The 13,196-nt window shown below is 40.5% G+C and overlaps 1 protein-coding gene across 1 annotated transcript in view; it reads right to left on the reverse strand.

Moving 5' to 3' along the window:
* Positions 1–10,154, reverse strand: part of LOC140119636 (cell surface glycoprotein CD200 receptor 1-like) — a 31,775-nt gene extending 21,621 nt beyond the window's left edge. The window contains exon 1 of the mRNA XM_072138866.1: positions 10,053–10,154. Within this exon, the coding sequence (XP_071994967.1) occupies positions 10,053–10,107 (55 nt within the window). The 5' untranslated portion in view covers positions 10,108–10,154. The remainder of the gene's footprint in view (positions 1–10,052) is intronic.
* Between the last annotated feature and the right edge of the window lie 3,042 nt (positions 10,155–13,196).

A 13,196-nucleotide genomic window follows, 5' to 3' on the forward strand; every position in this document is an offset into this window, starting at 1 on the left:
AGGCTACTGGGGCGGGGAGTAGCTGCGCTGTGTCGCCTCAGCTCCGCCTACTCCACGCCCCAGTAGCCTCTTTAGAAAATTTGCATATTACCCTGATTAAAATTTAGCCAAGATAGAGGGGAGTAAAGAGGTCTATCCATACATACGTTAGATGCACCTACCACCAGATCTACCTTAATAGGTAAATCCATAGTAGTAGGTTTCCTTTAAGGATTCACAAAGTAAATCCTAAACATGTAATGTAATCCTTGCATATGGAAACCTCCCATTTTAGCTGCTTTATGTGAACATGACTCGAGGCTTCTCTTCTGGTGACGATTGAGGTTTCTGTTTCCGTTATGTAACGTTGGGCAGCACTTCCCACACATGAACCTCGTCTACACCTGAGATGATTTTGCTCGTGAAGTCTTTGTGCACAGTCATCCATAGAGCAGAGAAATCCTCTCCGATTCCCCCGCCGCCCACGCTAGGCCTACAGCTTACAAGAATCGCAGCTTTTCTTAGCAGGGGACGGGCTGTGGCGAGTATGTAACACTTACATTGTCATAACATGGAGCGTGAGAATAGTCTGTGATATCGACCGATACTTTATTGCTGCGATTATGCAATATACAATATATAGCAACTTCTACAACCAGTAGGAACGGCCTCGATCTGTGAATCATGGACCGTGTGCGCCAAAATCTCATGGACCAAACACTATTACGGAAATTGGGTATCAAACTTGTGGAGCTTTTGGTGACTGTGAATGTTTCATTTCGGGTCAAAATGAATGTATCGTCCCAAAAAAAAAAAAATTACAAATTGTAAATTCCACCTCCATTTTGTTTTAACCCTTAAAGCGTTTACAAACTTCTTAAAGGAAACCTACCATCACGGATCTACCTTATAAGGTAGATTTGGTGGCAGCCCTGTCCTTTTTTTTTGGCTAATAGTTTAGTGCCCAAGAACATTATAATTCCTTTATATAATATACATGCAAATTTTCTTACAAGGTAGCCACGCCGTGGAGCGGAGGCTGCGGTTATTCCACGTCACAGTAGTGCTCCTACCCTCCCGTCTTCAGCGTGCAGATCTCAGTAGTGCTCATCCGTGAATCCGTGAAGCTGCTATTCTGCGCATGCACAATAGCATGCTCGCGACTCTGAACTCTGCACCCAAAATACAAAGCCCCATAGCATAAAACAAAAATGAGAGGATGCATAAAAAACAATGCCAACATAGAACAATGGGAATGTTAGTTATGGGTGCTATCACTATGTGCCTGAAAAGCAGATCATTTAGAACTTTGAAAATTGAGAATTGTTAAAGAATTTTGCCAAATTTAAGTTTTTTTCATGGCTAAACGCAGAAGATATCATCCAAATGTTTCAACTAATTCAAGATACAATGGGGCAGATTTACTTACCCGGCCCATTCGCTATCCAGCGGCGCGTTCTCTGCGGTGGATTCGGGTCCGGCCGGGATTTAAGAAGGTTGTTCCTCCGCCGTCCACCAGGTGGCGCTGCTGCGCTGAAAGTCATCTCATCGCGCCGGAATGCACCACCTCGGACCAGGTGAAGGTAAGCGCTCCCCAAGTGACACTTTTTCGGTTTTTAAATGCGGCGGTTTTTCCGAATACGTCGGGTTTTCGTTCGGCCACGCCCCCCGATTTCCGTCGCGCGCATGCCGGCGCCGATGCGCCACAATCCGATCGCGTGCGCCACAATCCCGGGGCAATTCAGGTACAATCGGCGCAAATCGGAAATATTCGGGTAACACGTCGGGAAAACGCGAATCGGGCCCTTAGTAAATGACCCCCAATGTGTCACAAGAAAACCTTCTCAAAATCCCCTGGATGTGTTTAAGCTTTAAAAAAAATTGGGCTTGTTCTGAAAGTCCTAAAGTGGCTTGGTCCTTAAGGGGTTAATGCTGATAATTTACTATTGTGAACAAATACGTTGTCACTTTGTACTGTGTTGATGTTACTTATTAGGTAATTATGGTTTTTGTATTTCAGTTGTGTAGCACTGACGCTTTTCATTTAGTTGGGCTCCATTGTCTTCTACAGGTATGAGCCCCTTCGTATCACAGCGTTTTTTCGCTTATTTCTCTCTCTCCACCTTCAAAAATCCATAACTTTTTCATTTTTTCCATGTACAGAGGGCTTATCTTCTGTGTAATAAATTTTACTTCTCAGTGACGTTATTTATTATTCAATGCCGTGTACTGGGAAGCTGGAAAAAAATTCCAAATGTGGTGAAATTGGCAAAAAAAAACTCATTTGCATCAGTTTCTTGTGGGCTCAGTTTTTTACGACTTTCACTCCGAATAACACCTCTGCTTTAGTCTTTGGGTATGATCGCGGTGATACCAAATTTACATAGTTTTTATTGTGTTCTAATACATTTTCAAAAATTAAACGAATGTATACGAAAAAAATAACTAATTTCGCCATCTTCTGACGCTAATAACTTTTTCATACCTCGGTGCACGGAGCTGTGTGCGGGGTCATTTTTTGCAAGATAAGCCAACGTTTTCATTGCTACTATTTTGAGGACTGTGTGACCCTTTTTTATGTGATGTAAAATGGTGTAAAAATGGTGTTTTGGGCTCTATTTTTCGTTATGGGGTTAAACTCCAGGAAAAAACATTTGATAGATCGGGTATTTTGCGATGTAGCGATACCTAACATGTTTGTGATTTTTACTGTTTATTAAGTTTTATATCAGTTCTAGGGAAAGAGGCTGATTTGAATTTTTAGGAATTTTAATTTTTTTTATAATTTCTTTTGTTTTGTTTGTTTATTGTTATTTTTTACTATTTACTATTACTGTATAGCAGTGCCGCCTGCACATTGTAATGAATCTGTCGATGCAATGTAGCCTCGGGTCTTGCAAAGACCCGAGGCTGTCATGGAAACTAATCGCCACTCCCCGATAACGTTTAAGCGGCAATGTTAACAAAGGTGGCGGCATGCCGCCAGCAGCTCAGCAGGGTTAATGCTTGCAATTGTTGCTATCGTTTGGGTGTTTGCTGCAATATGCTGCAAACCCCACCTCTTTATGACGAGGGCTCAGCCACTCCCCGATGACATCAGGAGCAGCAATGTTAACAAAGGTGGCGGCGTGCCGCCAGCAGCTCCGCAGGGTTAATACTCGCAATTGTTGCTATCGTTTGGGTGTTTGCTGCAATATGCTGCAAACCCCACCTCTGTATGACAAGGACTCAGCCCATGAGCCCTCTTCAAATAGAGGTAGCAGCTCCGCAGAGAGTGAAGAGGTTAAAGGAAATCTACCATCAGGAATCTACTCACCAAAGTAGATCCAAAGGTAGATTCAGGGGCGGATGTGCCCTGCGCTGTATAAATATTATAAGGACTACAAGTCTGGAATCACTTCCTACATCTGGTGCTAGAATCAGCTTCTTGGGGAATGGAGGATGTGTCTCTTCTTCAGCATTCAATCTGCAGTTTCGGGACCTTCAAAGTTCCTTAAATGGCTCTTACGCACATGAAATGGTTTAAAAGGATATCTACCACATGGATGCAGCGCCTCTTACATGCCGGCGTGTGGCTCCTGAAACTGTATCTGATCTCCTTTTTCCTTCTTGTAACTTAGTTTTTAAACTTTAATTATGCAAATGAGCTTTAGAGGCTCCCGTCTATGTCACATGAGCTCCTGTGAGCTCAGTTGTCTGATAATTATTTGCACCTTTTTTTGGCATTTCTGCCCTGCTCCTCCACCTCTCCCATCCCAGAGAGTCTGTAATGTCAGGCGACTCTCACCAACTCCTGCACAAAAACACAAGTCATGGGCAGAAGGGTCGTAATTTGCAATTTCTGTTGCCCCAAGCTATGTAACGTCTGGGGGGGGGGATACTTAACTCCTTAGCAACATGTGACATGTATGTATTGAGATCACATGTTAACCACTTAAGTGCTCCTATCAAATGGGCACCAGATGGGCCCCCACTGATGTCATCGGCAGCTGCGCGCTATGACAGCCAAGACCCAAACTCAGGGTTCTATGTCATAGCAGGATCTGTACAGATCCGATGAATTTACAATATACTGTACAATACTGTAGTGTCACGGTATCCTAGGGAGTCTAGAAATACAGTCGCAAAAATAAATAAGTTTAAATTTCCCCCCCTTTGCCTAGAACTGATCTAAAAATACGTCATTTCATTCATGGCGGAACAGAACATAAAATAGTGGGCAAATATTCAAAATGCTATTTTTTTGTAATTTTGCAAAACATAAAAAAACTAAGAGTAAAAAGTGGTCAAAAGGCCGTACGGTCCCCAAAATGGTAGCAATGAAAATGTCATCATATCCCACAAAAAACGATACCAGACACAACACCATTCGCCAAAGTATGAAAACGTTATTAGTACCAGAATATGTAAAAATGAAAAATTCCTTTTTTTCTGCAAAATGTTTTAATTTTTTTATTTTTTTAAACCATATAAAACCATACACCATATATGTGAGGCATAGGCTTTTCAATGCACAACCAGGCTTTGCTTGATGAAAATAATCCAAAGGAGTTTATTTTGAAAAGTCCATATATAACACAATGGGGGTCATTTACTAAGGGCCCGATTCGCGTTTTCCCGGCGTGTTACCCGAATATTTCCGATTTGCGCCGATTGTACCTGAATTGCCCCGGGATTTTGGCCCACGCGATCGGATTGTGGCGCATCGGCGCCGGCATGCGTGCAACGGAAATCGGGGGGGCGTGGCCGAACGAAAACCCGACGTATTCGGAAAAACCGCCGCATTTAAAAAAAAATTGTGTCACGAAATTTTCACTCACCTTCATCCAGAATAGGCCGGTGTATTTTGAGGCATTCCAGCAGACTTCAGCGCAGCAGCGCCACCTGGTGGACGGCGGAGGAACTACCATCATAAATCCCGGCCGGACCCGAATCCAGCGCAGAGAACGCGCCGCTGGATTGTGAATGAACCGGGTAAGTAAATCTGCCCCAATAGGTTCAATAAACACCAGGCTCTTGTAGTTCCACAGACCAGCAGAAGGCAAAACACAAATCTCCACAATCATAATCCCCCAGATTGCCGGTCAGTGACACCTTTTATACAATTGAAATACCCACAATTCTCTGCAGCTTCCCCTATAAAACACCAGAGCTGCTGCTGGCGCCTCTTGTAAGGTCACAGCAGACCCACCATGCTGCAGGTAAGTAGAACAGAACATATATTACATAGTATATTACATTGTAACAGCACATTCCCTGGTTTTGGTACACAGCTCCCGGGGGGTGATACTAGACAGAAGAGAATAGAGTACTAGGTGGGCGGCCTAATAAGAGAAGGAGAATAGGAAGTCATTCACACAGAAGTTACCAACCAGGAAACTAATGGACCACAACCAGAGTTACAGGAAACCAGTTTTCAATACTATATAAAAAAAAACATGCGTCTTCTTCACAATATATACTCGAGTATAAGCCTAGTTTTTCAGCACAAAAAAGTGTGCTGAAAACCCAAACTTGGCTTATACCTGAGTAAAAAATATAGGTTTTACCAGGTTTTTGTGGTAAAATTAGGGGCCCCGGCTTATACTTGGGTCGGCTTGTACTTGAGTATATATACGGTAATTGTAATGGCGCTAATCCAAAAAAATAAAGGGGAGGTGTAATTTGGAGTGCACAGTGAAAGATTCCAAAAGAAATTGTTGCATATTTTCACATCATTTTGGAATTTTTTTCCATGCTCCCAAGTACACGGCATGGAAAATTAAATACTGCGCACTAGGAAGTGTAACTGGTTTCATTAAAAACAAGCCCTTATGAGGCTCTGTACATGGAAAAATAAAAAGTCAGTGGATTTTTATAGAAGGGGAGCAAAAAACGAAAAAGCATAATTGAAAAAGGCATCGCCGGGAAGGGGTTAATGCTAATGCAAGAACAGTGGAGAAATAACTCAAGAGGATATTATTAAAACATAATGGGGCTCATTTACTTACAAAGTCACTCGAGTTCACTAAAAGTGCATTGTCCGTGTATAATGCTCTGTGCAGGGAGTCACTAAGATCCTGCGCCCGATATCCTGCATGTGTTGCTTCCCCGCTCAGGTCCCTGGAGTTCACCTTCTTCTTCTTCTTGGTGCATGTAAGTGCATTGTCCGTGTATAATGCGCTGTGCGGGGAGTCACTAAGATCGTGCTCCTGATATCCTGCATGTGTTGCTTCCCCGCTCAGGTCCCTGGAGTTCACCTTCTTCTTCTTCTTGGTGCATGTAAGTGCATTGTCCGTGTATAATGCGCTGTGCGGGGAGTCACTAAGATCGTGCGCCCGATATCCTGCATGTGTCACTTCCCCGCTCAGGTCCCTGGAGTTCACCTTCTTCTTCCTGGTGCATGTAAGTGCATTGTCCGTGTATAATGCGCTGTGCGGGGAGTCACTAAGATCCTGCGCCTGATATCCTGCATGTGTCGCTTCCCCGCTCAGGTCCCTGGAGTTCCCCTTCTTCTTCCTGGTGCATGTAAGTGCATTGTCCATGTATAATGCGCTATGCGGGGAGTCACTAAGATCCTGCACCCGATATCCTGCATGTGTCACTTCCCCGCTCAGGTCCCGGGAGTTCACCTTCTTCTTCCTGGTGCATGTAAGTGCATTGTCCTTGTATAATGTGCTGTGCGGGGAGTCACTAAGATCCTGCGCCCGATATCCTGCATGTGTCACTTCCCCGCTCAGGTCCCCGGAGTTCACCTTCTTCTTCCTGGTGCATGTAAGTGCATTGTCCGTGTATAATGCGCTGTGCGGGGAGTCACTAAGATCCTGCACCCGATATCCTGCATGTGTCGCTTCCCCGCTCAGGTCCCTGGTGTTCACCTTCTTCTTCCTGGTGCATGTAAGTGCATTGTTCATGTATAATGCGCTGTGCAGGGAGTCACTAAGATCGTGCCCCCGATATCCTGCATGTGTCGCTTCCCCGCTCAGGTCCCCGGAGTTCACCATCTTTTTTGTGATGCACCTTTAACATAGGGCGTGCGACACAATTTGAAAGTTAAATTCTGCACTCAGTCTGTATCAGTCGGACCATCTAACTGCCCGTCCCCTAATTTGTGTCGCGTGGAGGCAGCGCAGCTGCGCAACAAAATGGTCACGTTCGCCAAAATCGCAAATTTGTGCAAGCCATTTTAGCCACAAAGAACCTGCACAGTCCGACAAAAGTGCAGCATGACACTTAGTAATGTGCACCAAAGGGTTCATGCAGGTAAGCACCCACTTATTGGCCCAGAATTGCTGGGGCCCTCCTGATCTTTGGGGCCCCATGAAATGACTTGTTTGATTTATGAGTAAATCCGCCCCTGTAGAAGGGATGGCTGCATAAGAAAGGAGGCAGAAGGGCGACAAATTATACAGAATGAATTAACATATTGGGGCAGATTTACTTACACGTCCCTGCGCCATCCCCAAGGTGCGTTCCCCAACTCCAATGCACAGCTGCCGTGATTCACTAAGATCGTGCGCCCGATGTCCTGCATGTGTGGCTTCCCCGCTCAGGTCCCCGGAGTTCACCTTCTTCTTCCCGGTGCATGTAAGTGCTTGATCTTGCGACACAAATTCAAAGTTAAATCCCGCGGTTTGTCCAAATCTGTTGGATTGTCCGACGACCTCCCCCACGATTTCTGTTGCATGATGAGCCAAAATCCGATTGTGTGCGACACAGTCCCCGATGCGATCCCCGAAAAGTTGGAAAACCCAACGAAAATACGGCTGGGGGGCCCTTAGTAAATAAGCCCCATTTTCTTAATTATGTATAATTCCAATAATAATAAGTCCTAATTATACCAAAATAGTTCTTAAAAAGCACAACACAGAATGAGATCTTGATGCACCAAGACACTCAGCGCTGTTACATGTACATCCAACATAGTACATGAAATACAATGATACAAATAACACATTGATATAAATAACACAATGATACAAATAACACAATGATACAAATAATACAATGATACAAATAATACAATGATACAAATAACACAATGATACAAATAATACAATGATACAAATAATACAATGATACAAGGAATACAATGATACAAATAACACAAAGATACAAATAACACAATGATACAAATAATACAATGATACAAATAATACAATGATACAAATAACACAATGATACAAATAACGCAATGATACAAGGAATACAATGATACAAATAACACAATGATACAAATAATACAAAAATACAAATAACACAATGATACAAATAACACAATGATACACATAACACAATGATACACATAACACAATGATACACATAACACAATGATACACATAACACAATGATACAAATAACACAATGATACAAGTAACACAATGATACAAATAACACAATGATACACATAACACAATGATACAAATAACACAATGATACACATAACACAATGATACACATAACACAATGATACACATAACACAATGATACAAATAACACAATGATACAAATAACACAATGATACACATAACACAATGATACACATAACACAATGATACAAATAACACAATGATACACATAACACAATGATACAAATAACACAATGATACACATAACACAATGATACAAATAACGCAATGATACACATAATACAATGATACACATAACACAATGATACAAATAACACAATGATACACATAACACAATGATACAAATAACACAATGATACACATAACACAATGATACAAATAACGCAATGATACACATAACACAATGATACACATAACACAATGATACAAATAACACAATGATACAAGTAACACAATGATACAAATAACACAATGATACACATAACACAATGATACAAATAACACAATGATACACATAACACAATGATACACATAACACAATGATACACATAACACAATGATACAAATAACACAATGATACACATAACACAATGATACACATAACACAATGATACAAATAACACAATGATACACATAACACAATGATACAAATAACACAATGATACACATAACACAATGATACAAATAACGCAATGATACACATAATACAATGATACACATAACACAATGATACAAATAACACAATGATACAAATAACACAATGATACAAATAACACAATGATACACATAACACAATGATACACATAACACAATGATACAAATAACACAATGATACAAATAACACAATGATACACATAACACAATGATACACATAACACAATGATACAAATAACACAATGATACACATAACACAATGATACAAATAACACAATGATACACATAACACAATGATACAAATAACACAATGATACAAATAACACAATGATACAAGTAACACAATGATACAAATAACACAATGATACAAATAACACAATGATACAAATAACACAATGATACAAATAACACAATGATACACATAACACAATGATACACATAACACAATGATACACATAACACAATGATACAAATAACACAATGATACACATAACACAATGATACACATAACACAATGATACAAATAACACAATGATACACATAACACAATGATACAAATAACACAATGATACACATAACACAATGATACAAATAACGCAATGATACACATAATACAATGATACACATAACACAATGATACAAATAACACAATGATACAAATAACACAATGATACACATAACACAATGATACACATAACACAATGATACAAATAACGCAATGATACACATAATACAATGATACACATAACACAATGATACAAATAACACAATGATACAAATAACACAATGATACACATAACACAATGATACAAATAACACAATGATACAAATAACACAATGATACACATAACACAATGATACAAGTAACACAATGATACACATAACACAATGATACACATAACACAATGATACAAATAACACAATGATACACATAACACAATGATACAAATAACACAATGATACAAATAACACAATGATACAAATAACGCAATGATACAAATAACACAATAATACAAATCACATAATGACACAAGTAATACAATACTATACCATTATGTAATAATATCCTACCTCCCCCGTAGACCCTATGACTGAGAGCGTAGACCACCAGCAGTAGGATGATCATGGTGGCCGCACTGGCTGCTCCGCTCACATCTCTCACAATCACTGTGATGTTCTCTTCAGTTGTGTCACGGTTCCTGATGTAACGCTGTAACCTTTCACTTCCTGTTAGTCGATGCTATAATAGGAAAAGTATACAGCGATGTGATGCAATGTGTGTTACTGGATTTATCTACTCTCAATTATCTAAGGGCGTGTATTTGTCTCAAAATATGCAGAAAATTACGTGTGCAAATAATATTTATATAATGTATTAGGAAAAGTCTAAACCTAATTTGGAAACATCTACCGTTTTGTGCATGCAGCTTCTGTGCTGAGGTACATGGAGATAAATTTAAAGATCAGTAGTGGATTATAATATAGAAGGTTTGATCTGCAGCCCGGGACCCAAAACTTCTAGGGGCCCCATGACCACCACATTCTACCCTCCAAGTGCCCTGCAGAGAAACCATAGAGAGGGACCTCCAGCTCTGAAATCCTCATACATGTGGTGTGCCAGCTCATGTATACTACAAAGGTCCTCACAATGCAGAACTGAAAACCAGCAGAAGACCCCTCCTTTCCCAACCATGTGTAGTCGGATCTTGTAGTCATGGGTTATTCCACTCTCTCACTACAGGAGCACATGACACAATAGTCTGTGAAAGTGCTCAAGCGGTCATTCTTCTTGCGATCTTGTTATCTCATGCATGACATAGACATTGGGGAGAGACGATGCATCAGCCAGGACTGGACTTCCTCCACCTCTGGAGGCCTGTTTTAGGTGTAGTATTAAAGAAAAAGTCTATATATTTGCAGTCTTTGGGGTTGATTTTCTCTTTTTCTTATGTAGGGTTTGAGAATGGCTTGACCACTCCTTTACACCAAGACTGCAGCATTATCCCCCTCCTCGATCCCACCTTTACACTCTAAAATGTATCAGATGAGGTCTCTGAACATCTATGGAAAGTCTGCAGAAAGAGTAAAAGGAGCTAAAAGTTGTTTAAAAAGTACAGTTTTTTCTAAATGTATACATATATACTGCATTTCCACATGCAAACATATGTCTGGCTTGTATACAAGGATGGCCACGCTACAGCCATAATGGTAAAGAGGATGTGGAAGAGGAACCACTCTGTGTCCAAAATCCTCTTCCTCAATATTCATAGCGAAAGCTGCAATAGACTGCTAAGAAAAGCCTCCATTCCAATTTATATTGTTACTTCTCTCTGGACTATACTGGAGAATTTTCTTGGTCTTCTTCTGTCCATGGCATGTTCTTTCCCTACACGATCATCTTGACTACCTCAGTACAACATCACAGACGACCCCATCACAATGTTGTCTCCCCAGTCATCAGATGGTCTTAAAAAAGCAATGAGAAGACAGATATAATTTCACATAAACAACATATACACACACATACATCATATATACACATATACACACACATACATCATATATACACATACACACACACATACATCATATATACACATACACACACACATACATCATATATACACATATACACACACATACATCATATATACACATATACACACACATACATCATATATACACATACACACACACATACATCATATATACACATACACACACACATACATCATATATACACATATACACACACATACATCATATATACACATATACACACACATACATCATATATACACATATACACACACATACATCATATATACACATATACACACACATACATCATATATACACATATACACACACATACATCATATATACACATATACACACACATACATCATATATACACATACACACACACATACATCATATATACACATACACACACACATACATCATATATACACATATACACACACATACATCATATATACACATATACACACACATACATCATATATACACATACACACACACATACATCATATATACACATACACACACACATACATCATATATACACATATACACACACATACATCATATATACACATATACACACACATACATCATATATACACATACACTCACATACATCATATATACACATACACACACACATACATCATATATACACATATACACACACATACATCATATATACACATATACACACACATACATCATATATACACATATACACACACATACATCATATATACACATATACACACACACATACATCATATATACACATATACACACACACATACATCATATATACACATACACACACACATACATCATATATACACATATACACACACATACATCATATATACACATATACACACACATACATCATATATACACATATACACACACATACATCATATATACACATATACACACACATACATCATATATACACATATACACACACATACATCATATATAGAGATGAGCGAGTATACTCGTCCGAGCTTGATGCTCGTTCAAGTATTAAGGTACTCGAAACGGCTCGTTGCTCGGACGAGTATTTCCCCTGCTCGAGATCGAGCATTTAATTAAAAAAACACAGTGAAGAACAATGAAGAATAGAATAAAAACAGTGACCACAGTGACCACAGTGACCACAGGATCATTTAAGTGAAAAACACAGTAAAGAACACAGTGAAGAATAGATTACAGATGTTCGGCACATCTGCTTACTTGTCGGGAGATACGCGCGGAACGGTGCGAAAAAATGTGTGAAGAACACATTTAAGAACACGGGGAGCAGCACAGAGACACCAGGGAGCAGCACAGAGACACCGGGGAGCAGCACAGAGACACCGGGGAGCAGCACAGAGACACAGGGGGAGCAGCACAGAGACACCGGGGGAGCAGCACAGAGACATCGGGGGAACAGCAGCAGCACGGAGACATCGTGGAGCAGCACAGAGACACCGGGGGAGCAGCACAGAGACACCGGGGAGCAGCAGCACGGAGACACCGGGGGAGCAGCACAGAGACACCAGGGAGCAGCAGCACGGAGACACCGGGGAGCAGCACAGAGACACCAGGGAGCAGCAGCACGGAGATAACGGGGAGCAGCAGCACGGAGATAACGGGGAGCAGCAGCACGGAGACACCGGGGTGGCAGCA

The sequence above is a fragment of the Engystomops pustulosus genome, chromosome 2, assembly GCF_040894005.1.
Source record: "Engystomops pustulosus chromosome 2, aEngPut4.maternal, whole genome shotgun sequence".
NCBI classification, from domain to species: Eukaryota; Metazoa; Chordata; class Amphibia; order Anura; family Leptodactylidae; genus Engystomops; species Engystomops pustulosus.